This window comes from Lathyrus oleraceus, chromosome 6 (assembly GCF_024323335.1).
Source record: "Lathyrus oleraceus cultivar Zhongwan6 chromosome 6, CAAS_Psat_ZW6_1.0, whole genome shotgun sequence".
Taxonomy (NCBI): Eukaryota; Viridiplantae; Streptophyta; class Magnoliopsida; order Fabales; family Fabaceae; genus Lathyrus; species Lathyrus oleraceus.
Window position 1 is genome coordinate 4,806,627 of NC_066584.1, and position 27,171 is coordinate 4,833,797.

At 41.3% G+C, this 27,171-nt stretch overlaps 2 protein-coding genes across 6 annotated transcripts; one reads left to right on the top strand and one right to left on the bottom strand.

The window, feature by feature from the left end:
- The first annotated feature begins 13,335 nt into the window (after positions 1-13,335).
- LOC127091340 (uncharacterized) lies at positions 13,336-17,391 on the top strand. Of its 4 annotated transcripts, none has more exons than XM_051029960.1 (8): positions 13,353-13,624; positions 13,718-13,810; positions 14,154-14,232; positions 14,344-14,422; positions 15,179-15,218; positions 15,315-15,449; positions 16,109-16,282; positions 16,989-17,391. In XM_051029960.1, the coding sequence occupies exons 1-8, from the start codon at positions 13,443-13,445 to the stop codon at positions 17,263-17,265; spliced, it is 1,059 nt and encodes a 352-aa protein (XP_050885917.1). In that variant the 5' UTR covers positions 13,353-13,442; the 3' UTR covers positions 17,266-17,391. The 4 variants fall into 4 exon arrangements, with proteins under 4 accessions (XP_050885913.1, XP_050885917.1, XP_050885916.1 ...); XM_051029961.1 differs by having other exon boundaries at positions 13,368-13,624; positions 16,109-16,249; XM_051029956.1 differs by having other exon boundaries at positions 13,336-13,810.
- A 207-nt stretch (positions 17,392-17,598) lies between these two features.
- Positions 17,599-21,428, bottom strand: LOC127091339 (uncharacterized). 2 transcript variants are annotated; one of them, XM_051029954.1, is made up of 5 exons: positions 21,207-21,428; positions 20,645-20,684; positions 20,174-20,512; positions 19,190-19,221; positions 17,599-19,085 (listed from the first exon to the last, which is right to left on the bottom strand). In XM_051029954.1, exons 3-5 carry the CDS (start codon positions 20,505-20,507, stop codon positions 18,147-18,149), a joined length of 1,305 nt encoding a protein of 434 aa, XP_050885911.1. In that variant the 5' UTR covers positions 20,508-20,512; positions 20,645-20,684; positions 21,207-21,428; the 3' UTR covers positions 17,599-18,146. The 2 variants fall into 2 exon arrangements, with proteins under 2 accessions (XP_050885911.1, XP_050885912.1); XM_051029955.1 differs by lacking the exon at positions 21,207-21,428 and adding an exon at positions 21,068-21,155.
- Between the last annotated feature and the right edge of the window lie 5,743 nt (positions 21,429-27,171).

The following is a 27,171-nucleotide window of genomic DNA, read 5'->3' on the forward strand; positions in this document are numbered from 1 at the left end:
ATCATCTATGATATCAAGGACTTCGCCCCTCATGGTTTGCATCACATAAAGCAACATGTCATTTTGCAAAGTTAAGTGTCTTTCATTCAAAAATGTTGAAGAGCCTCCTTCTATTACTACCTATTTTGCAAAGTTAGGTGCTTTTCATTAGAAAACTGAAGATTGTGGAGTCTCTTCCTCCTACTTTGTCCCTTTTTATTAGATAATTGTAATCATATTCTTTTTTGATGCCCTAATTGTCTTCTTTCTATTTTCTTTTTCTTTATGTTTCTCTCTTTTCGCCTTTTACCAAAATTAGAAAAAAAAGATGATTAGATTTTGTTAGAAATTGATCGATGAAGGAATGATGTTGGGTGAAATTTGCTAGATTTTGTTAGTGCAAGCTCTAGTTGCACTCAAAATAGGAAAAATGATAATTGAGAGAGAGTAGAAAGTATGGAAGTGTAATATTCGAATTGAGTAGTAACAACGTTACAACCAATATATACAAAGTGAAGTTACTTGAGTTGAAAGCAACTACCTAACTTCATCACTCAATCACATTTTAACTGTTCTAACTTCTATATCACATAATGTTGGATTATCTCACAACATGCTCCCTAAAATCCAACTTAAGGAATACAACAAAACATGTAAATGAAGAAAACATGTAAATCTAACATCTTAAATTCTTTCATCATCAGTTTCTTGAACTTATTCAAATTGTGGATGTTGTTTCATTTCACCAACAAGTCATAACAATACATGCATATGGGTGTTATGTCATCTCCCATTGACTTAACATATGCACCATATTCAAACCAGCACTTGATGAAACCCAATTCCACCAAATAAGAATCAATTTTCTTGATCCAGACTCTTGGTGCCTGTTAAAGGCCATAAAATGCTTTATGAAGTATGTACACCATCCTTTCCTTCCCCATCTTCACAAAACCTGAAGGTTGAGTGGCATAAACCTCTTTATCTAATGGTCCATTCAAAAGGCATATTTCACATCAAGATGAAATGTTGACCAGTTTCTCTTACAAGCCAAAGCTACTACTAACCTGGTTATTTCCAACATGCAACTGGAGCATAAAACTCAGAGTAATCAAGATATTCTCTTTGTAGAAATCCTCTTGCTACTAGCCCAACCATGTGTTTAGAAAATGGGTCATCAAGGTTGTGTTTTAGCTTGTATACCTAATTTACCTTAATTGCTTTGGTATTAGATGGAAATTTGCAAGTTTTCATGTATTACTCATCTCAATGATTGTCAGTTATTCAATCATTTCAACATTGTAGGTTTCATTATGGTTGATAGGTTCAGCATCTGCTAGTATTGCAAAATAAACAAAATCTCCATCTTTTATGACTTCGTTATAAACAATCACCTCGAAATATTGTGGTCTTGTTGGAGCCATCCTTATAATTTGAGGTCTTTGACTCACATCAGGAACATTTTCAACTACTTCTTCTGGTGAAGCATCATTTGACTCATCATCTTCTTCGCCCAAGCCCGAGTTCAATAAAGGCTTGATAATTATTCTTTAAATGCCCAATTCCATGCCTCATTTTCATCAATGAATATGTCTCTATTGATTATTATCTTTCCGTTGATTATACTAAACAATCAATAAGTTCTAGTTTTGTGATAACCAACAAAAATTATGGCTTCTATTTTATCATCCATCTTATTCCTTCTAGCAATGTTTATGACAAACTGAGCCAAATACTTTAAGATGACTCACTGATGGTTTTTTGTCACTCCACGCTTCTTCTGGAACCTTGTACTTCAATATCCTTGCTGGACACCTATTTAACACATATGCAACATTTGTAATTGCTTATCCTATAAAGAGTTAGGCACGTTGGGCATGTGACTCCACACACAAGATGAGGTGAATTATGAGTTTTAGAAAAAAGGTAGTTTGAAAGCCTTTTTTTATCATGTTTAGAATTTAAAATATTTTGATAAAAATGTTTAGAAATTAGCAGCTGAAAATAAATATGTGGAACATAAAGAGTTAAGGGTAAGAGAAGTGACACCAACGATTTATATTTGTTCAATCAAGAAGACTTAATCATTTCCCTAAGATTTGATCTTGAGAGCATCCAATAATTCTTAAGATCTTTTAGTAGGATAAACTCTCGAACCCCTTTTACAAGGAAAAATTAAGTTTTAGGTTAACTTCCAACCAAATAACAAACAACAGAGAGAAGCGGTTAGTCGTCCTTCCAAATGCAAACTTGTGGAAAGAAGCGATAAGTCTTCCTTCCAAACAGTAGACTGAAGCGGTTAATCTTCCTTCCAAACACAAACTTGAATCGGTTAGTCCCTGAGCTAAATCGAGATTTTCTACGGAATTATCTCGAACCAAGGTGAGATTTTGACCAGGCTAAACTCACGAACCGAACCAGGGTTTTGACCAGGTTGACCACGAACCAATATGAAATTTTAAACCATGATTATCTCAAACCAAAGTGAGATTTTGAATCGGGCTTAACTCACGAACCAATTTTATATTTTGAACCGGGCTAATCTTGAACCAAAGTAAGCTTTTAAATCAAATTGAGCTTAAGAACCGAACCGACGACTTAGAAACAAAATTCTCAAACCAAAGCTTTTAAAGGGTTTGGATTTTAACCCAAACAAACACTCAATGGAGGATAAATTATTCAACCAAGATAAAAACACTCCTTTGTGAGTTTACAATAATACCCCTTCAAAAATACAAAATTCCTTGCTAAACAAAATGATTTCTTGAAGCAGTACAACTAAAATTAAAGTGAGAGATAGTGGAAAATATTTTAGAGAGAGAGTGAGTGAGGAGTGAGATAGAAAACTCACATTTCTAGATGTAAAAATGTGAAGGGGAAAACCTTTATTTATAGGCTAGATGTTGGCACATAAAAGGAAAGATCCATGGGCTTAAATTAATGAACCAATCGATTGGCTTTTTGCTCCAATCGATTGGGAGCCCAAAAAATAAACAAGTACAAATGTTTTAAAAGGAAAAAATGGATACAAAGATGTTGTGATTTATTAAGACGTTGTCTTAATCGTATAAGATACTTTTGCACTAACCCAATCGATTGGATATGAGTCTTAATCAATTAGATCATACAAAATTTTATCAAAAACTTTTTGACAATTCTTGAATCAACTGGCACAACTCCAAAACTTTTTTAGAGATGTTTTCTTAAGAGATAGAGGCTTAAAAATATTTTAGTGTATGTGTGTGATTTATATGTATAACTTTACAAAAAAGCCCTTGTGTTTTTACAAAACACGGCTCACTCAGACGCGAATGGGCGAACTTTCACACTTCCTCTTTCACACTTTGAAGCTTCAAGACTTACCAAGTAAATCAATTAGATAGACACTTGCGTGAATCTTCTTGGAGATGAGGCTTAATATTTATTCAAGTTGAGCACCATCATTAAAGGATGTTTGTAGTGATCACCAAACTCTAATATGTTTGCTTGCATCTTTAACCGCTTGAATCCTCATAGGTTGTAAAGGTTTACATATAAGTTGTATCATTAAAGAATCCTTTTACTTGGCATCATTAAGAGCACATTATCAAGATCCCCTTTGATTGCTTCTTTGAGTGATCTGCAAAACATGATTCCATAAGGCATACCCTTTTGCTTCATTATACACCTAGCCATACCTAGGATGCTTCTATTCCTCCTCTCATCTATACCATTGTGTTGATGAGTATATAGATTTGTGACATCATGATCAATCCCATGGTATGCACAAAACTATTAAAATATCTTAGAAGTGTATTCTCCTCCACCATATGTTCTGAGGACCTTGATCTTCTTCTCACTTTGATTTTCCACTAGCAATTTGAATCTCTTAAAAACTTCAAACACTTCATCTTTTCGCTTAACCAGGGTCACCTAAAGCTTTATGTTATGCTCATCCATAAAAGAGATCAAATACATATTCCCACCAATTGTGTGATCCTCAAAAAGACCACAAACATATGAATGAACTACCTCTAGGATGCAGGTTGATCTCATAGGCGGATAGGAATTGAAAGCATTCATGGATTGCCTTCCTATTAAGCAACCTTCACAAAGCTTCTCAGGAATTGAAAAATTTGGCATACCAATCACCATTTCATGTGTCATAAGTTGGATTGACTGGTCTAAAATTTAAATGGCCAAATCTCATATGCCACAACCAATTTTGTTTATTATCAACCACAACTTCCAGACATTGAACTTCTATAGAACTTATCAAAGTCTTGAAGGTCTTATTTGTTTGACAAATGAGATCTCAAGACTAGTGTTCTGGACTGGGCCGTGACACTAGGCACGGCACGGCCCAATGCTCGCCAAGTCCATGTCCAAACGACCACGAGGACACGTCAGGTGAATGACCGTCCGCCCGAAGAACGTCTCCCCGGCCCCTTAAATATGTGTCGGGCGACGACCGGGCCCTCCTCATATGATCTCCATCCACTTATCGTCAACCCACGTCGCGGACACCTAAGTTGTGTCGGGCAGAGCCATAACGGCATCTCACTTACCACGTCACCCAACTCCCCTATATTGTCTCCTTAGGGATAGGGGCAGTTGGACCAGGGGGCAGACCTTGGTCTAGGTCTTAACGCTTCTGACGCGTCCCCTGGCAGCTCCTCCTTGGGCCTAGCTAATCCAGCCCATTAGGAGCCTTGGCCCAGCGCTGGGGGCTCAGTATAAATACCCCTTTCATGGCAAAGGGGCAGGTATTCTAACTCACACTCTGATAACCTCATTCTGTACCTTTTCTGACTTAAGCATTGGAGCACCTTGCAGGTACACCCCCCTCTCATTTCATTCTCTGGCCCATTCACCAAGACCTTGGAAGGCCCTCATGAAGAAGTATCTCCTCGAGAGAGGTCTCTTGCCCGGCAGTGAACTTAGCAGAGCCGTAGGGATCGAGCCTCCCCGCACCTTAAACGAGCTCCTGCATAAAGCCCAGGCCTACATCAGATACGAGGAAAAGCAGGTGGCACACAATGCCCGCAGCGGACGTAACGCTGGGGAGACCGAGCACTCAAAACGCGAGGACACGGGCATTTCCCGTCGCAACGGAGACAAACGAAGGGAAGAAAGACCTCGCGAGCTCCGGGAAGGAAGAGGCCCCGCGGGCAGATATAGCGAGTACACCTTACTGACAGCTCCTCGAGAGCGTATCCTCGCAGAATGTATCAACTCTGAATTTAAGCAGGGCAGGGTCAGGTTCCCAAAACCGTCTGCACCAAAGCCCCACACCGACAAATCAAAGTACTGCCGGTTCCACAGAAGTCACGGGCACGTGACCGAAGACTGCGTCCACCTGAAGGATGCGATAGAAATTTTAATCCAAGAGGGGCACCTGAAGCAGTATACGAGGAAGAACGAAGCTCCCAGACACGACGAGCCAGAGAAGAAGAGACCCCGGGAAGACACACCCCCTGACAACTCTCCCTATCAAGTGGCCCTCTGCGTGTCACGACCGGAAGATTTCTTCCTCCCCGAACCATTGCCCGAGGGCAAGATCACTGCACTCAGCCCCTGGGAAAACTTCCCTACCACACTGGTGATATCAGGAGGAGGAACTAACGGGGAATCCGCGGCCCTCTCCGTCAAACGTAAGTTCGACGAACTCCTACTGACTGCCCCCGAGCAGAAAGCGACATTGACAAAATACCGGGGAAAATCCAACCCAATATCCTTCTTCCTGGAGGAACTCCCGGGCGGATCCCCGAACTCGGGCATCCCACTATTGATAAGGGCAAAGATGGCCCAATTCGACGTACGACGCATCCTGGTCGACCAAGGCAGCTCAGTGGATATCATGTACGTCCACCTCTTCAAGACTCTGGAGCTAGACAAGGCCAACTTAGCCCCCTACGTCGGATCAGATCTCCAAGGATTCAACGGAGCAACAACCAGACCGTGGGGATATGTTGAGCTCCTCGTCACCTTCGGCGAACAAGAAACGGCCAGGGAAGTCAAAATCCAATTCCTGGTCGTAGACTGTCCGTCTCTCTACAATTGCATCTTTGGACGCCCGACACTGGCCGAACTCACCGCGGTCCCATCCACCGTCCACCTAAAGATGAAATACTACACCAAATTGGGACGTGTGGTCACCATCCATGGTGACATCGAAGCAGCCCGACGATGCTACGACGCTGCAGTAAAAGGACAGGCCGTAGTCAGCACGAAGAGCAACTGCAACAACAAAAAACTCAGGACCGGGGATCCTGCCCGAGGAGTCAACGCCATCGACCTCGACTGTCGCATCGGGCTGGACGAGACCGAAGAGGGGAGGTTCCCCAAGGAACGCTCTCTCGGACACCCGGTCCGACCAATCCCCGACGGAGAGTTCGAACTCATTCCTCTTGGGGACGATCCGGAAAGGACGGTGAAGATAGGTAAGGGACTACCCGAGGAAACAAGAGAAGAGCTAGTAGCATGCCTCAAAAAGAACTCCGACCTCTTCGCGTGGAATGCCGCAGAAATGCCCGGGCTGGACCCCGAGATCGCGTGTCATAAGCTAGCTCTAGACCGGGCAGCCAAGCCCATAGCACAGCGTAGACGCAAGCAATCGCCCGAAAAGGCAGAGGCTGCCGAGCAAGCTGTAAAAGACCTCTTAGAGGCAAATTTTATTTCTGAAGCCCAGTACACAACCTGGCTCTCTAATGTAGTCCTCGTTGAGAAAAATAATGGAAAATGGCGTATGTGTGTTGATTATACTGATCTTAATAGGGCTTGCCCGAAAGATGCTTTCCCCCTCCCTAATATAGACATGCTCGTTGACAACTCTGCAGGTTTTAAACTCTTGTCCTTCATGGACGCATATAGTGGATACAACCAGATCCCTATGTCGCCCACAGACAAGAAACACACAGCGTTCATGACCCCAACGGGCAATTACTATTACAACGTGATGCCGTTCGGGCTCAAGAACGCTGGCGCTACATACCAACGCATGATGAACAAAGTCTTCAAGGACGAAATAGGGGACATGCTCGAAGTATACATGGACGACATGATCGTCAAATCACACGAGGAGATAACCCATGCTCGACACCTTGCGAAGGTATTCGAGCAGGCGAGACAGTGTAAAATGAGGTTCAACCCCGAAAAATGCACGTTCGGAGTCCGGGCAGGCAAGTTCCTCGGTTTCTATCTCACCGATAGAGGGATAGAGGCCAACCCCGACAAATGCCGGGCATTCTCGGAGTTTCCGACCCCGAAAACCAAAAAATCGATCCAGTCACTCAATGGAGTGCTCGCCTCACTCTCCCGTTTCATCGCCAAGTCCGCCCAGCACGCATTGCCATTCTTCAGACTCCTTCGCAAAGAGGCTACCTTCGACTGGACCGATGAATGCGAGCAAGCGTTACTCCATCTAAAGAAGGTTCTGTCCCAACCCCCGGTCCTATCACGGCCATCAGAACAGGAAACCCTATACTTATACCTATCCGTGGCAACCGAGGCCGTCAGCGCCGTTCTAATAAGAGAAACCGACGAAGGACAAAAGCCCATCTATTTTACGAGTAAAGCACTCCAAGGCCCCGAGCTCCGATATCAGCAAATCGAAAAGGTCGCCCTGGCCCTCATCAACACAGCGAGGAGACTACGATATTACTTCCTCGCACACACGATAAAGGTGAGGACCGACCAGCCAATCAAACAGCTGCTCGGGCGCCCGGATATGGCCGGGAGGATGCTCAAATGGTCACTAGAACTCTCCGAATTCGACATACAATACGAAAGTAGGAAAGCCTTGAAAGCTCAGGCACTGGCCGACTTCGTCGCGGAGATGACCCACTGCCCGACTCCAGCAGAAAGCGCCCACAAATGGACGATCTTCGTCGATGGCGCCTCTAGCACATCAGGCAGCGGGGCCGGGATCATCCTCGAAAATGAAGAAGGGATCCTGATAGAGGTATCATTAGCGCTAGCGTTCCCAACATCAAACAACCAAGCCGAATACGAAGCCTTCCTCGCAGGCCTGAGGTTAGCCGAGGACCTGGGAGCAAAAGAGGTAAAAATATCCACCGACTCCCAGCTCGTGGCCTCACAAGTGCGAGGAGAATACCAAACCAAGAACGACAACCTCCTCGAGTACTTGTCCCTCGTCAAAGAAAAACTTGATAGATTTGAAAAATGGGAAGTTCAACACATACCCCGCGAGCACAACACACGGGCAGACGTTCTCTCGAAACTAGCCAGCACGAGGAAAAAGGGTGGGAATAAATCAGTAATCCAAGAAATTCTCCCTCGGCCCAGCATCGACAAACTACCGCCTCCACTCGAGGTCAACGCTATTGGAGATGCCCGCTGTTGGATGACACCCATCTACAATTACCTCACACGAGACGAACTCCCGGCTGACCCGAAAGAGGCGGCCACTGTCAAACGACGCGCATGCTCGTACGTACTCCTCGAAGGCAAACTCTACCGGAGAGGATTCTCCATCCCACTACTCAAATGCGTCGAGGAAGAGAAAGTCCCCGACATACTTGGAGAGATACACCGGGGAATTAACGCTCAACACCTCGGCGGACGATCGCTCGCACGAAAAGCCCTTCGAGCAGGCTACTACTGGCCGACCATGCAAAACGATTCGAAAGAGCACGTCAAAAGATGTGACAAATGCCAACGACATGCCGACATGCACCTCGCACCCCCGAACGACCTCAAATCACTGTCTTCCCCATGGCCCTTCGCGTGGTGGGGCATGGACATCCTCGGACCCTTCGTCACCGGATCATATCAGAATAAATACCTCATCGTCGGGGTGGATTACTTCACCAAATGGATCGAGGCGGAGGCACTGGCTAAAATAACCGCGCAGAACATTCTCCGGTTCTTCAAACGCAACATCCTCGCTCGGTTCGGTATACCCCAGGCACTTGTCACAGACAACGGGACACAATTCACGGACGGAGGATTCCAGGACTTCATCGCCAGCCTGGGCACCACACAACATTTCACGTCTGTCGAGCATCCGCAGACGAACGGGCAAGCAGAGGCGGCCAACAGGGTAATCTTACGTGGCCTCAAACGCAGACTCGGTGAGGCAAAGAGGGCATGGGTCGAGGAGCTACATAGCGTGCTATGGGCCTACCGCACGACACCACATTCTACCACCGGGGAAACCCCGTTCCGACTAACTTACGGCACCGAGGCAGTCATCCCGGTGGAGATACGGGCGCCAACGAGGAGGACAGAGGAGCCCCTAGACGAGGAAATGAACGATGAAACCCTTAGAGCCGAGCTCGACCTAGTCGAGGAGATACGTTCCGAAGCAGCTCTCAGGGAAACAACCCTCAAACAAAAAATAGCACTACGCCATGACGCGAAAGTCATAAAAAGAGAGTTCCAGGTCGGCACCCTGGTCCTCAGAAGAAACCAGAAAAACCCGAGAGAGGGCAAACTGGCGGCCAACTGGGAAGACCCTTACCGCGTCCGCGACAAAACGAGCAACGGGGCCTATTACCTAGAAAACCTACAAGGAGAACAACTCGCTCGACCATGGAACGCAGAAAAACTTAGACAATATTACAGCTAAATACACCACAGCTAAATACACCACGGGGAGACGTGGCAGGTACGACCACGCTCTTCGTCCCCAAAACCCCAGGGAGGAACCACGAGACCCGGGAACGATCCGGGGTCACATAACAAACACAACCCTCCCCGACGGTTGGGATCTTGACCAAGACTCAACGTCGAAGTACCAGGACTGGCAGGGCACCCAGCTCGCGATGGGAGGGCCCAAGCCTCGGGACCAGGGTTCGAACAACGGACCCGGGCTTCGATACCCACGGGCACAAAGCCCGACACTCCGTCGGTTCCCTAAACCGAGGAGATTAACAAAGTCGAGCAGAGTACGAATTCATACAAACAAGTATCAAACACAAACGAGCACAATGAATGATAACGAAAATATTCATACATTAAAAACGATAAGAGTGGCCGAAGCCAAGTACGCCCGAAGGCCATATTACAACGCCCGAAGGCCAAAATACATAAGGCACGCAGGCCATGATAACTAAAATCAAAGAAAAACAAATAAACTCGCTCCGCTCGGAGCACCTCTTCATCCTCTTCTTCTTCTTCTCCCCCCAGCTCCTCCTCCGCTTCAAACGGGCAGATAATCTCACCATCCCGGACGCAGCAGTTATAGGCCGACCCTGCTGTCACCAACTCAGGGTTCAGAAGCCCGAGCTGCTCGACAGCATTGTCGAAACCCTCTTTGAAGCAGGCCACGAGATCTTGGTTGAGAGTCCGAAGATGCCCTAGCAGCTCACCGCGCGAACCAAGGGCGCGTTCCTCCTCGGTCTCATCTGCCAGAGGACGGACCTTTCCCTCGAGAGACTCAACCTGAGCCCGTAGGCCAGCGTTGTCCTCGGTCAGCTTCTGATGGTCGACCACCTGCTCTTCCAAGCTCGCCTTAGCAGCCTTCAACTGGTCCCTCTCCTTCTCCACCTCCTCCAGCTTCTGGCTCAGCCCTTCCTGCAGCCGATGCTCTTCTTTGTAGTCCGACAGATCTTTAGATAGTCTTTCCTTCTCCGTCCGAACCTGCAAAAGGGCATCCTCCAGCGAGGCAGTGGAGACCGAAGTGTCGGTCAAAACCATGGCCGTCTCCATCACCCGGATGACCGCAGCAATACCAGTTTGGTGGATCCTCCCGGCTTATGGTCTCGACCATAGCGTAAGCGATGGTGGCCTCGTCACAGAAGTCTGATTCCTCCTCCAAGGGCTCGTCCGCAACCCATGAGAAGTCGACCTGCCCGGAAGAGGAGGCGTGTTCGGTACCACCTCGGACACTCCCATCCCCGACAGGGAGACGAGCGATTGTCGCGTCTTCGGTGGAGGACCCAGAATCTTCCCTCCTCGGTCGAAAGCGCCCGGTAGCACCTGAAACGCAGACAGAAAGAATGAATTCGACGTCATATCAAATCCACCCTTCCACCGCAGGTCAAGTGAAAGGGCGTAGCGGCGACGGACACTAACCGTGCTCAACTCGGTGACGCGCGCATTCTATGGAGACCGGGCATAAACTTCATACAGCCTATGCAAGTATTGCCCGGCATATGAAATTTAGGCCCGGTACAGTATGATCCCAACCCTATTTTCTACCATCTAATATACACCTACAGTCCACTACACTATTCCTAAGTTAAACCCAACCACATTTCTACAAAAATAGCATGCGTTTGACAGAAAACAACGAGGAAAAACAGTGGATCACAGTGGAAAATCATACCTGACATAGTTAAGTTGAAAGGGGTACGGTGGTGCCCGAGCAGAAGACGGTGGTTCAGATAGGAGGACGGGCGGAGACGGCGGTCCAGACGGTTGAGCGAGCAAACGAGAGAGAATGTGGAGAACTCCGGTGAACGTGTGAGCGAAAAAAGTGGAGATGAAGTTACTCAACCCCTTTTTATAGGGCTTGGCACGTGGACCAACACGCTAGGTCATCATTGCCTAGCCTGCCTACGCCGTCTTTGCACACGAAACGAAGCGACGCCACTAATTCTGAGACACGTCTATCAAAGATAAGAAACTGAAACGACCCGAGCACCTATCCGTCTCCTCGACTCACCAAGACGCCACCTCCCCGCGTCATACCCACGTCTACTACAAGGAAGGTGCAGACCAACCGATCACCTCCATCCCCGACATTCCCGGAGAAAAGGTCAGTCATGAATAGGTCTGTTACAACCTCACCTGTCTAACGATCAAGCTTCCCCATCATCTCGGGGAACCCTTAGTTGAAACATAAGTCATCTCTCTGGCTCAGAGACTCGACTTGGGGGGCTCCTGTTCTGGACTGGGCCGTGACACTAGGCACGGCACGGCCCAATGCTCGCCAAGTCCATGTCCAAACGACCACGAGGACACGTCAGGTGAACGACCGTCCGCCCGAAGAACGTCTCCCCGGCCCCTTAAATATGTGTCGGGCGACGACCGGGCCCTCCTCATATGATCTCCATCCACTTATCGTCAACCCACGTCGCGGACACCTAAGTTGTGTCGGGCAGAGCCATAACGGCATCTCACTTACCACGTCACCCAACTCCCCTATATTGTCTCCTTAGGGATAGGGGCAGTTGGACCAGGGGGCAGACCTTGGTCTAGGTCTTAACGCTTCTGACGCGTCCCCTGGCAGCTCCTCCTTGGGCCTAGCTAATCCAGCCCATTAGGAGCCTTGGCCCAGCGCTGGGGGCTCAGTATAAATACCCCTTTCATGGCAAAGGGGCAGGTATTCTAACTCACACTCTGATAACCTCATTCTGTACCTTTTCTGACTTAAGCATTGGAGCACCTTGCAGGTACACCCCCCTCTCATTTCATTCTCTGGCCCATTCACCAAGACCTTGGAAGGCCCTCCTGATCAGGTAAGATCAACTAGCTTGTTGGCTGGATCAAAAAGTTCAAAGGTCTTATTCTTCATTATTATTGGGAATCCTTTATCAGTAAGTTGACCAACACTCAGAAGGTTACACTTTATACTTGACACATATCACACATCTTTAATTGTTGATGACTTGCCATTACGTTTTGTAATGATCATGTTGCCTACTCTTTCTGCTTGTAATGATCTGCTATTAACAAGTTCGGTCTTGCTTCTTTTGTACTCATCAAACTTGACTCATGTGATTTGAGAAGCCTATGTCCAAGAACCAAGTCTTTGAATCTAGACACTCATATGAAACTACAGCCATAAAAACCATGGTTTAAGAACCATATGAATCATCATGTGGTATCTTATCTTCATCACCATCATTATCTTTAGAAGTTATTTTCCCTTTGTTGTACCAAGAATCCTTGATTGGTAACTTCCATGTGCTTAAATACAAAGTGAGGTTACTTGAGTAGGAAACAACGTACTAACTTCACCACTCAACCACGTTCTAACTGATTCTAACTTCCATATCAGATAATGTTGGATTATCTCACAATTAATTTAAATTATCTTTTAACATAATTATAACTACGTTAGAATTATAATCAACATTACCCATAATATCAATAAAATCTCCTTTTATCTCATCATACCTTTCAAAAACTTCTTTGTAATCAAACTTAAATATCACATTTTTGTACCCAAGATCTCAAAGCTATTATAAAGTTCATTCAATACTCAACAAATATAAAAAAAAATCCTTATATGTTATACTACTCAAATCTTATACTAATTGAGCCCCTAAATTTTCAACAGATAAAATCTCCAATCTGATTATTTTTGAATTATTGGCGTCCTTAGAAAATTAGGACCCTATAGGATAGTTCACTTTAAACATAGTCATAGACACTTGTTTAATTATTTTTTCAAATATTTGATGTATCTAATTTTGATACTTCACATTTTATGTAAAATATTTTATATTTTAAATAAATCAAAATTCTAGTTCTAGTTTAATAAAAACCAAACTATTGTAACAGTGAAAGGAATGGAAATTGGTCAAATTCTAGCTTCGCCGATTTGTTTCCGCCATGGAAATGTTCAGAGAAATTTCGGTATCTCGCTGTCAGCAACACAAACGTTATCAACAAAATCGGAAAACCGAATGTTTATTCTAGGAATGGGATTCGTAGGCCAAACCCTTGCACGCAAACTCCAAAATCAAGGATGGTTAGATAAGATCATTCTACTAATTACCTTTCTCTGTTTCATGATTCTTCAAAGTTCATATTTTTCTTATTGGGTTTATGATTGTTGGTGTAGGGTTGTATCTGGTACTTGCACAACCTATGTAAAGAAGAAGAAGCTTGAGGATATGGGGTTTCATGTTCAACTTTTTGATGCAAACCAACCTGAGTGAGTCTATTGGTAATTTATATCATAATTTGTTTTTAAATGAATGAATTCATCATGTTGTTGAGTGGTAATACTTTCAAAAATTTAAATGATTAATCGTAGCTACATGTGTCTCTCACACGTGTTAGACACCAGATAGGCCTTTGTCAGAACCATGGTCTTTTAACTCCTTCACTCATGTTGTCCCTGCACGGCTACCAACTGAACCGAGCTGACACTCGGGACAATGTTAGGTTTTGTTATAGGTGCTATGAAAATACTTATTAGATGATAAAACATGGTTTCTTAATTTTATGATATTCAAAGGAATGCATGCAACTGAAACAGATAATTATTTTTGCAGTCTGAGTATCCTACAACTACTGAGAAATTACACTCACTTTCTTGTTTCTATCCCTCCTGTTGTCGGGATCGGTGACCCGGTATGACCTTAGGATAACAATGGTTATGTCTTACCATACTGAATCAATTTTGTATTCTTTGATAATCTCTTTCAGTTTCTCCTTTTTACTGTTATTTGAATGATTTTGTAGATGCTTCAGCATGAAGAACTTATTAGAAGCTCTTTAGTCAATGGGGGTCTTCAGTGGCTCTGTTACTTGTCTTCAACAAGTAAGTCTTTACTGAAATTAGTAATGAGTTTAATGTCGCCGTTTCTTCAGACATATATGTAAACAAAAAAGTTATGCGCTTTTGCCTTGTTCTTTTCCTTCTGATTTCAAAAGAGAAAATTATTCCATAAATTTTCATACAATACTTTGGCTGTCAAATCGAGTTAACTTTGATAGTTGGAAGACATCATTTCTTGTTTTTGTTCATACAATGATTCTTGTTGCTGGCATTGGTTTGCAGTGCGACCTAGTTTGAAAATTCTCCAATTTCATAACCATTCTAAACTCAAGCATTTTAAGCTACATCCTTTCAGCCAGAAAGAGCTACTTAGAAGATAAGTTTTGTGATAAACTGATGAGGAGCCACGGGTTATTATTATGTACATTTTTTTCTATTAAAAGTAGGAGTGGCAAACGGGGAGGTCCGCCAAAATATGGGGCAAGATGTAGCAGACAAAGTAGAGGGGACGGGCCGGAAGCCTTGGCTCCGCCCGCCAAAAAACGGAGCGGAGCCGGCGGGATCTTTGACTCCTAAAGCGTAAACGTGGCAAAAACCCATGTCCGTCAGTAATAAAAATGATGAAATATGTTGTAATGATTAAAATAAAAGCTTGATTTTGCATATGCATTAAAATACCAACATAGATTCATTGCAGACCCATACTTGCTGTTCTGGTTGATACAAGTCAAGTACTTCTGCAGCTGCTTCATTAGGCATTGGTCTCAAATTAACAGACATTTTCTGTCTCGCTTGCAGGTGTCTATGGAGATTGTGACGGTGAATTGGTAGATGAGGAGTAAGATAGTGTAACGAAATAAAACACTTTTGTCTTCTACAATTTCTGAAACTTCTCTGTTAGTTGGCTCTTAATGTGTACGTCATAATGTGGCAGTTATCCTACAAATCCAGAAAATGAGTTGGCTAAATTAAGGTTATCTTCTGAACAAGGCTGGTCATGTTTGGCTCACCATCTCGGGCTCTCACCACTAGTATTTCGACTGGGAGGTATCTATGGCCCTGGTAGAAGGTACACACTTTTTTGTTGTGATCTATCTTCCAATCCCAGGCGGGAATAGACTAAACTAGGCTTTGCAAGATCACTTTGAAACTGTTAAGAGTCTGACCTAATTTCTATCATAGGTTCATTTTTTTAGGCTTGACCTTCTAAAAAGCCCGTTGAAAAGCCTACTTCACCATATTTTTTAATACAAAAGCTTATACCACTATTATTCTTATTATGCTTTTGTTACATATAGTTATTATTATGGGCCGGTCAGAAAGGTCTAATAGACTATTTTACCAGCCCAATCCCGCTTTTTTAAAAAAATAATTTAAAAGGCTTTTAGAAAAGTCTAAAAACCTGACCTTTAAGCTAAATTGGCCGGTGAGACTTTGCATAGGCTAGGTCACGGGCCTATATCGGGCGATCTAACCTACTCCCATCCCTACTTCCTTCCAAGTAATGTTTCTTTAATATCAATTTCTTTGTGGATCTATAAAATCCTTTACCTTTTTTGCTCTAGTTGGATAACATATCAATCAAATCAAGCCTCTCATTCCAATGATATGTCATGCTAATAGGTGACATGGGGTTTCATGTTTAAATGGCCTGTCTCTCTGTCACTTACATGTCTATTTAGTATTAGTATTCTATATTCATTTGGCATAACAGTTATTTTGTTTCAGTGCCGTCGATACATTAATCAAGCAAAAGCCCTTGTCAGAAGGTCAGAAGAGAAGAAAACACCGAAAATACACGTCAAGAGTTCATGTTGATGATATCTGTCAGGCACTTATGGCTACTATTGACGCACCTTCTTCCCACAGGCGAGTTTCCATTATAACAAGAGTTTTATTGATGTATGTACATGCTCCTACCACAATTAATAACCAACCAACCAACTGCCCCCTTCTCAACCTCTTTTTATCTCTATTTATAGCAATCTAACCAACGAACTGGAAACTGTTTATCACATGTCCCACTCTCAACTAATACCGAAATAATTGGCTTGGCCCGCATACCACCCTTGGGTCTACCGAAATAATTTTGTTTCAATTCCTTCATTATGTGTATTGGCAATTCTTCTTGCCATTATATTATTATAGAATTAAAAACTGTACTGAATAAAACAGATGAAAGAGTTTGCAACATATAGAATATTTAGCCAATTATAGCAACAACAATTGTAGCTAGCTAGCTAGCTACACATCAGACACTGAACTGACTCTGCCATCAACAAATTCAGATGTTAAATTGTAGGTTTATTAGAATTCCTTTATCATGAACACACTATAATAACAGCTGTCATTGCTGTTCACGAATTTATATTTACACTAGTGTCTGGTTTCTGCTAATTAAGGTCTGTTTGTTTTTAAATTTAATTACAAAATTATTTTATTGTTTTATGTTTTCAAAGATTTGTACAACAAATAATGAAACCAACATTTTGTTTACGGGTTTTTCAGACATATTTGAAAATAGATAACATAGTAAGAAAGAAGTGAAAACATGAAATGGAGAAGTGACTTTGGTTGTTGATTACAGTCTTGGACATGTAATTTTCAGGGTAATTTACAATATAGTTGATGATGATCCAGCTCCAAGGGAAGAAGTATTTGAATATGCAAGAAAATTGGTGGAGAAAAAGTGGCCAGGCTTGAACTTGCAACCTCTGGAACAGAAAGTGTGGCCAATTGTAAAATCAAGAAATGAAAGGAGTGAGAAGCGAGTGTCTAATGCCTTGATGAAGAAGGAACTTGGAGTGCAACTACTTTACCCTGATTACAAATCTGGTTTGCAGAGTATAATTGACCAGATTCAGAGCCCTTTTCTCTGTGATTGATCATATTTTGGTCTTACATGATTCATATCTCATCATGTTTGAGTCAAATTGGATAAATGCCATTGTAATAACTCAAAATGTTGAACATGGAGTTCAAAAAGAACTGAAACATGAATTGTTCTGCCATCTTCTTTATCTCCTTTTACGTGTCCATTTTTATTAGAAATTTGTTTTTCTTCACAACGGCATTAAAAGATAAATCCCAGTTTAAAGTCGAAAATGTCATTTACGCTGAGATAACACATGCTCTTAATGTTGAAAATTAGAAGAATCTCATTATCTCAGATAAGCTTTGCAAAAAATTAACAGCATAAAGTTTAACTAATAAAAGAGTGGATTAGAAAGTTTATTGTAATCGCTTATTTAATAAAAAGCCTACTACGATACTAGTTTAGTCACAGGCATTCAATACTGCTTATTTAGCAATAAAAAAATACACCACCTTGTGGCCAATATATATCAATTACAACCATTCATAATTACTGTGACAGATGACAATCTTCAATTTCACTTGACTCTTGAGTATCATTTCTGAAAATATAACTAACATATTCCGGCCTATGATTTTTAACCTCAAAGACTGCCAAATGTTAACACGATGCAACTTCCTCTGGCTCTGACACCATAAAACAAGTGAAAGCATCTTTTGCAAGAAACATGTTTTTGTTTCCTCTACCATCCTGTGCTGCCAGTGTTGTGGCTGAACACTTGCCAAGGGAAGCCATATTCATACAAATCATATTCATATGAACCATATCACCTTGACTGGACTTTCTGGTCAAAATTAATTCATCTAATTGTAAGTGAAGTTAGACTACATAGAAAGTCTGCTATATTACTTCTCTAATTAGAAAGGGGCTGATTCTTACAGCAAATTGAACTCAATCTTTTCTATATCTTGCCCAAAAGCCTTTCTTCCTAGGAGAATCATTCTCAGACAGAGACTGGCTACACTTTGACCCATTTGAGAAATGCCTCCTCAAAAAGGGTTTTCCAACTGAGCTCCTCGTACTGGAGCTAGCCTCCATTTTTGAAACTTTTCCTCCCAGTTCCATATCTTTTTGGCCATCAAAAACATCAAAACCACCATCAAGGTAGCTATCAACTACACGATTTCTGGATATCTTGTGGTTCTTGGCCTTCATCTCTGCTTCAGCCCGAAAACATTTTCTGGACAACTTTGAAAAGTGCTTATCACCAACCATACAAATTGGACACGATGGATCATACTTATCTGCTTCTGCAGTCATAGTCTCTAAGCATTCTGCATGAAATGTGTGACCGCATATTAGTACGGCTACAACAGAGAGATCACTGTTGGCAACAAACTTCTGGTTGCTCCATGCTGATTTGTCAGACAAAAGCTTCGTGCAAGCTCCACAAGATTGTAGATCCATGGATGGTGAATATGACAACCTGCTACTGGATCCACTGATCTTTCGACGGCCTGAGCCTAAACACTCACTGTCAAAAGACCACCTTCCCCTTTGCGAGGCCACCAGCTCAGAAAAGGTGTGCATCGACCAGCCATCAGACGATCCACATTGGGATATAGCTTCAATGTCATTGCTGCAGGCGGAGAGTACAAATGATACCCTCCCTTCAAAAATTGAGCTGTCTGGTGATTTTAGACCCATGATCTGATTATCAGAAATCTGTCTCAACAGTGGCTTTCCTAGAGATCGATGTGCCCATCTTGTTGGGGTAGAGTTGGGATGATGATAATCATGATTATATAAAGGACCTGATTTAGGTGTTGATAAAACTGAAGGTATTGAAAAGGAATGATTCGGTATTGAAGATTCTCCTGGATTCTTCACCTAAACAGAAACAAAAATTAAGAGTGAGCCTAGTACTGTCAAAGACTAAAATTAACACTATGCACCACAAAGTTACGGTCCCAAATCAGTTGATCAAAACTAACCACTGTAGAAAAACTGCTTGACATGGACAGATCTGCAACAAGCACACGAGAAGAAAAAAAGAAAAATCAATGAAACATGGAAACAGCAACCAAGGAACAAAAATACATAAAAGACAGCATAAGGAACGGAATGTCAATAAGCAATATCTAGGACCAATAAACAAAAAGAACCAAGTTCAAAAACATTATCCTGGATGAGAAATATCAAAAGAAAAGGACAAAAAAAAGTAACACATGATATTAAGAAGACATGTAAGATCGAGATCCCATGCACATAAGTCTGGAACAGCAAAGCTTTTCATTTTTCGAAAGATATCTATAAACCTAACCAATTATGATATAAACATAGTCTTGTTATTTACTTAACGTTTTGTATTCATTCTTGTTGTCTTAATATAAATATTGATCGACTTTAAAGCGCTTTGATGACTTTAATGACAAGGTTGTCTAAGGGTAACCAAGGAGTATTTTCATGAGATAATTGCTGTTCACAAAAGGTTATTACAGATGGGAGATTGAATTCAAACTGTTTTAATTGTCATATACCCCTCTATATGATCAAGACTAAGTCTCTAACCTCCAACTAAGACCCATCAAACATTACGTGATGGGTTAGTGAAATACAAACATAAGCACAAGATCCTAGAAGTATATCCCCTTAAGCCTAAAGCAGAAAATATAGGGATATGCAGTTAAGGAGAGAGAATATGTTCTTATAGAAGAGTTAGCTATGGAAGAGAGAATGGTTGCATAAGGGGTCCAACCAACCGGGATAACATAAGGATCATTTTATCTTTTTATTTTTGAGCATGTGCCTTGGCTACTAGTTTTCTCCAAAGGTGGGAGCTTTGGCTCTGATTTTCTTTGGTGATCACACATAAGTTCACATAGTAATATGATCTCCCTCTACTGGATATGAATTGTTCCTATTATTATTCTTATGGTGAAGAGCAAAAGAGTAGGAGTTTAGAGTTTAGAATTTACCAGAAGATGGTGTCATTATGTTTGCAGCCAATGCCTCGTTGACAGGCGACTTCAGAGAAACAGGAGTTGCAGAATTGTCCACGATGCTTCCCCCATCAGATAAATTACTTCGGTAAGAACTTAACGAGCCTTTAAACTCCATGCTGACATTTCTGCTAACTGCATGAGATGAGTGATAGGAAGGATTCTGAATTTCACCAGTAACACGCCCCCGACTATCCCATCTAAAGCTCCATGATGGTGAACGTGCGACATCTATATGCAAACTTTCTCTTTCAATTCTGTTAGTACTATCACTACGATCCTTTACAGCAACACAACAAGCCGAACCCATAATAACTGCAGACATACAAAATGATCAATATAAATAGTAGAAATACAGAAAAATACTATTCAAGCCATGCTTATAAATAAAACAAAAAAATCCAATAAAGTTCAAGGAAATTGCAATAAAAAAACTCAAAAGCCAACCTTAATTTCCAACAACAAGAAACAGCAATCCAACTTCCTCCTGAAGAACAAACAAGACAAAAAATAAGATTAAACCGAGATTTCAAAGCAACAAAGAAGCATTAAAAATCATTCAGATTCCAAAGCCCTAAATAAAGCACACTATAATGCTCTGAATTCTGATTGCCTTACAAATCTAGTTCAAATGAGCATGCAGCCATCCTATTATTCAACTCAATTATCAACAAACATTTCTATTAATTGCATACAATAAACATAAATTAAATACAAAGAACCCCTCTAAAAAGCTTCTACCGCAATTCAACAGTAAACCCACAGGCAAAATCTGAAATCATTAAACCATCTTCCAAGTTTGTTCAAAACTAATTCAATTATAAGATTTCCAAATATGCGACGAAGTAATTACAATCAACTACATATTACCTTAAACAGCTAAAAAAGTGAAAGCATAAATCAACTTCAAAAAATCAATTTCTAGGGTTTTGAAACATTGTGAAGACAAGTATAGTCGAACCTAAAGAGAAAAACGAAAGATTAAAGACGAAGAAGATGCGAATCTTACTTGAAAACTATAAATTGAGAGAAAAAAGTGAAAAGGATTTGGGAGCGTTCATGGGCTTAACGGCGTGTTGGTGGTGGAAACTGAAGAAGAAGCAGAAAGCGTTATAACGGAATGTATTTAACGGTGGTGTGCTTCTATAATCTAACCGTGATTTTGTTTTTCCAGCTTTCATCCATTTCTATTTCTATCACTTTCACCCATACTTTTCTTTTTTCTTCTTCCGTCTTTGCCTTTATTTTTAAATTAATTTAATGATTTTATTTATTCTACTGTTTTTTTAAAATAAAATATTTTGATGTGATTAGTTTTAGAAATTTTAGTAAAGTTGATTTTTAATTATACTAATGAATGTATGATTTTCGGAAATAATAATTAAAAGGATGGCATTCATTTAGAAACTTTGACTACCCATAAGGCAGGGCCATGCTTACATTCATTGTCATTTTTCAATATAGTCTCACTACGACTATTGACCTAGAATCTTACTTACATCATCATTTACTGTTTTGTATATACAAATTTATGGACCACACTTACAAATAAAATCATGAAAATGACCTTACATTAGTGACATCAATTAAAATTACCAACTCAATTTTGGTTAGTCAACCTTTTTTATTTTAAAGGTCAAAAATAAATCATGAAGGTTGCCGACTAAGTGCAATTCCAATTGCAATTTTTCATGTTGGACTTTTTTTTTTAAATTAGACAATGCGTAATGCATAAACTAATTTTTTAAGAGATTAATTGTTATGCATTGATAGTGTAAAAAGTTTTACACGGTCAATGTACCACAATCATTCGTTTGTATTACTTTTTAAATGTTTAAAATAAAAGTCAAATCTTTTAAATAAATTAGTGGTTGTGATTAACTGACAGTGTAAAAAATATTTATACTGTTAGTGTATATCAATTAAATTCATTTTTTAAAATTTTAAAAGTGAAAATGATTATGATAAACGATAAAAGAAATTTGCAAAGTTGCATTACTTTCAACATAATTATATAGATTTAATATTATGGATACTATCTCTCTCTTTCTCTCACATTTAATATATCTCTCATTTTATTATTAAATTTCATCATGAAATTATGAGTAGTTAAATTGGGTAGTAGGAAATATCTCTGATACGAGACGCATGACGGATCTATAAAATTAATATTTCAATGTCTAAGTCAGTCCAATATTTAAGATGATTGTAATGAAAATGAATATAAGAAAATGTATCTTACTTTTCGTGCAATATGACTTTTATACCTTGGGTCAAGTTGAGTGGATTTGAGTCTTAGACATTTCGGTCTCTGACCGGCCCAAAACAGATTCCCCCTAGACTTGTTGGACGCTTAGGGAGTCGGGGAAGCCTTTGGCAGTTGAGGTCAGACTCCAAGGATGTTGTATGATTCAAACTAGAAGTGAAACAGTTGGAGTCAGTCGAAAAAGTAGTGGGGAACAAGCGCATTGTCATACGGTGAACTGACTTTTGTGTTTTTGCTTCGGAAAGCAAATGTCGCGGATAGCAAGAGTCGCCACCGATTTTTCTTTTATCCAATAAGGAAAGACGGAAAAGAACAGGAAAGACCTTGATTAGACTTTGGGTTCGGGAGGTACATTATACAAAGGGAAGGTGTTAGCACCCTTTGTATCCATGGTTATCCATGGGCTCTTAATTGCTTAATCACTTATGTTTTTCTTGTCTGAAAAAGTGTTTGAGAACTGTTTAGAAAATATATTGAAAAGAGAGTTTAACTTTGTAATGATTCTTGTACGAATGTATACAAAGTATTTATCTCGTTTAATTTTGAAAGCTGTTTAGAAAAATATAACTTGGCAATGATTCTAGTATGAATGTATACCAAGTGGTGATTTTCTAATAGATGTTTTGCAAAATGGGAAGTGTGAAAAGTATTGTAAGTTGTGAATCAGCATTTAAGAGTTGTACCTAACCAAGGTCTTTATAGGTGTTTCCTATCCTTAGGAGGGTAAGACTGTCCTTACTATTGAGAAATAAGTAGTCTTATCCTTTGGATGTAAAGGGACATCGTAGGGTCATCGATTGGTCATTGGAGGCAACATTTGTAAGGATACCTTAGCATTCGAAGGGACAATCATCATTAACTCGTAGGCTACAACGAAGGGTCATCGAGGGACAAAATCATATATTCGTAGGCGACATCCGAGGGACTATGATTTATCTTATAGGGACATGATGATTTAACCGAAGGGTCTTTGCTAAGTGTTTCCCCACATTCGCGGGACATGACCGCAATACCGTAAGGCAACAAAAAGAGGGCCAAGATCATATATTCAAAGGCAACAACTTATAATCAGTTAGGTAATTAGGATGAATCTGTTGGTGTAAGCCCTAGAGGCCAATACTTTTGGTACTTGTATCGAATTATTTATTAATAATAAAAGGCTTTTTCTTTATTATGGTTGATTAATAAAGTCCCTGGAATAGATAGTCTGTTTAATGTATTAAGTGTGATTTAATCATGAGAACACATTAAACATAAGGACACTATTCTTAAAGTATCCGTAGTCGAGCTTTAGTGTGAAGTGGGATAACATTAAAGCATTAAGACTATTATGTTTGTAGACTGATGATCACATCTCATGGATCATGGATAAAGAGTTATCAAGTCTTAAACATAGGTATGAATATTATGAGTAATATTTATACCGGATTGACCCGCTATGAGAATACTATATAGAAAGTTATGCAAAGTGTCATAAGTTATTCTCATGGTGATAATGGTGTATACCACTCTTCGACCTGAAACCACTATGGACCCTAGATGTAGAGTCGAGTGCTTTATTGCTGATCAAACGTTGTCCGTAACTGGATAACCATAAAGACAGTTGATGGGTACTCCACGAAGCATGCTGAGGGACATGAGTGACCTAGATGGAATTTGCCCATCCTGCATAAAAGGATAAATGTCTATGGGCCCAATATTGAACTGGACAAGGATGACACGGTCTATGCCTTGTGTTCAATATAGACATAAGGGCAAAAGGGTAATTATACACATAAGTATTATCACAGAAGGAATTGTCAGATCACATGACATTTTCGTGTCTTGGGTAGCAGTGATGTGTTGCTAGATACCGCTCACTGTTTATTATGTTAAATGCGTGATTTAATATAATTGCCAACGTCACGAAAACCTACAGGGTCACACACAAAGGACGGATTGATGAGAGATAGAGTAACTAAGGAATACCGTAAGGTACGGTGCCCTTAAGTGAATTATAGAACATCGTAAGGTACGGTGTACTTGAGTAGAATACGAAATATGGTAAGGTACCATGGGCTTAAGTGATTTTGGGCATATTATAAGATATGGGCCAAAATACACTTAAGTGGGCTTTTTAGCTTGAAGCCCACACAAGTGGTTCTATAAATAGAACCCTTGTGCAGAAGCATAAAATTGTGGTTGCATTATTTTCGTTTTCTCTCTCTCTCTCTCTCACTCAAAGCCTTCATTCGTACCAGCTAGCACTGAGATTGAAGGAACCCGTTCGTGTGGACTGAGTGGAGACGTTGTCATCGTTCAACGTTCGTGATCGCTTCGTGCATCTGCATCAAAGTTTTGATCGTCACAAGAGATCTGCACCAAAGGTTTCAATCTTCATAAGAGGTAAATATTCTATCACTGATCATGACCATTCGTAAGGATCTCTAAAGGAGAAAATTTTAATTTCCGTTGCATTTTGGATCGCAATTCTCCTTCAGAATCTCCACAAGGGTATCCCACAAATAAAGTGGAATACCTAGCAAGCTACCTTCTCCGGGAGTATGTGAGCCCTCACAAAATTCAGCAAACAGGTCAGAATACCAAATGGGGTGCAATCAATAGTTGCACCGAACAAAGGAATCGCAACAGTAATGATGTCAGGCAAATAATACACAGCTATGATATGACATGTCAGATAAACACATAACAGAACAGAAAAGAAAAAAAAAACAGCGACTGTCATGTTCGCTACTGCCTCGCCTAGCGAAGGCTTGGCGAACACTCGCTACATGTTCGCTTAGCGATGTGCTAGCGAACGGCTGCAGGTTTTGAGTTTAACAACAGTACGATTTCAGCAAGCTCCAAACCCTATGGCATCCATTACGGAAATTACATGGTTAAACATTCAAGGCATCCATGCATACTTAAATCCACATGCAAAAACTAAGATATATTTATAAATTCAATCATTACGTCACATGTAAATTGGGAGCATAAAGCGGTAGTGGTAAGGCAAACCTATTTGCAATTGAATTGCAACGTTGAATTGGCAGATCACTCTTAGGGTTGGTGTCGGATTGAGTTGGGCGGAGGTAACCTTTGGGCAGATGAGTTTCCTTCGAGGTTTCCTTTAGGGTTGCTCTGAATTCTCTTGGTTAGCCTCCAGGGTTTGCTGTCTGTCTCCGTCTGTCCTCCCTGTCTATCCGTCCCTTTTTCTGAATGAGGTCTTGGTATTTATAATAGTTTTTGTGACCTAATGGGCTCAGAATGAAGCCCAAAATTTCTGGTATTCGCAAGCTTCGCTAGGCGAGTGGTGCAGCGAAGCGTTCGCTAGGCGAAGGATTTTGCTCGCCTAGCGAGCAAGCCAGTTTAAGTCATTTTTTGGATTTGGCCACCTGTGTGCTGGGTCTTCGTTCCTTTAAGATCAATGTCTTGAAAAATGAGTTGGAGTGCCTTGAAAAATGTCTTGCAAGATTAACGGGCAGATTTTGGGGTATGACAGCTGCCCCTGTTCAATATTCTTAAACCGAGAGAGTTAGAATGGTATGTGCGCCATTCGTGGTCTGGAGGTGGAAGATTATTGAACACTTAGAATGCCCCAAAAATTTGCACTTGTTAATTAAAAGTTAGTCTTGATGGAGATGGGCTTAAAGATGCCATCCAGGAAGTTTGATGATGAGAGCTTCAGAGTGCGTCGTACATCAGACCAATTGGAAGACATGGGTGTCACACCGGGCCGTACGCTAGACCGTATAGTGAGTCATCCACTAGGCCGTCGACTTCGTTGGGGATAAAGGATCATGCGCTAGATCGTATCTGAATTGCAGAATGAGCCGTACGTTAGGCTGTATCTGACGAAATAAGAATCAGAATGGATCGTACGCTAGATCGTATCTGAGTTGCAGAATGAGCCGTCTGTAAGGCTGTATCTGGAGAAATAAAGGTCAGAATGGATCGTACGCTAGATCGTATCTGAGTTGCAGGATGAGCCGTACGTTAGGCTGTATCTGACAAAAAAGTAGTCGTACGTTAGACTACACCTCGGAATGTACCGTACGCTAGGTAGTATCTGAGGAATGAAGATCAGAATGGATCGTACGTTAGATCGTATCTGAGTTGCAGAATGAGCCGTCCGTTAGGCTGTATCTGGAGAAATAAAGGTCAGAATGGATCGTACGCTAGATCGTATCTGAGTTGCAGAATGAGCCGTACGTTAGGCTGTATCTGACAAAAAGTAGTCGTACGTTAGACTACACCTCGGAATGTACCGTACGCTAGGTAGTATCTGAGGAATGAAGATCAGAATGGATCGTACGTTAGATCGTATCTGAGTTGCAGAATGAGTCGTACTGTCATACGGTGAACTGACTTTATGTGTTTTTGCTTTGGAAAGCAAATGTCGCGGTTAGCAAGAGTCGCCACCGACTTTTCTTTTATCCAATAAGGAAAGGTGGAAAAGAACAGGAAAGACCTTAATTAGATTTTGGGTTCGGGAGGGTCATCGATTGGTCATTGAAGGCAACAGTTGTAAGGATACCTTAGCATTTGAAGGGACACTCATCATTTAACCGTAGACTACACCGAAGGGTCATTGAGGGACAAAATCATATATTCGAAGGAAACATCCGAGGCGCTATGATGATTTAATCGAAGGGTCTTGGCTAAGGGTATCCCCACATTCGCGGGACATGACCGTTATACCGTAATACCGTAGGGCAACAAAGAG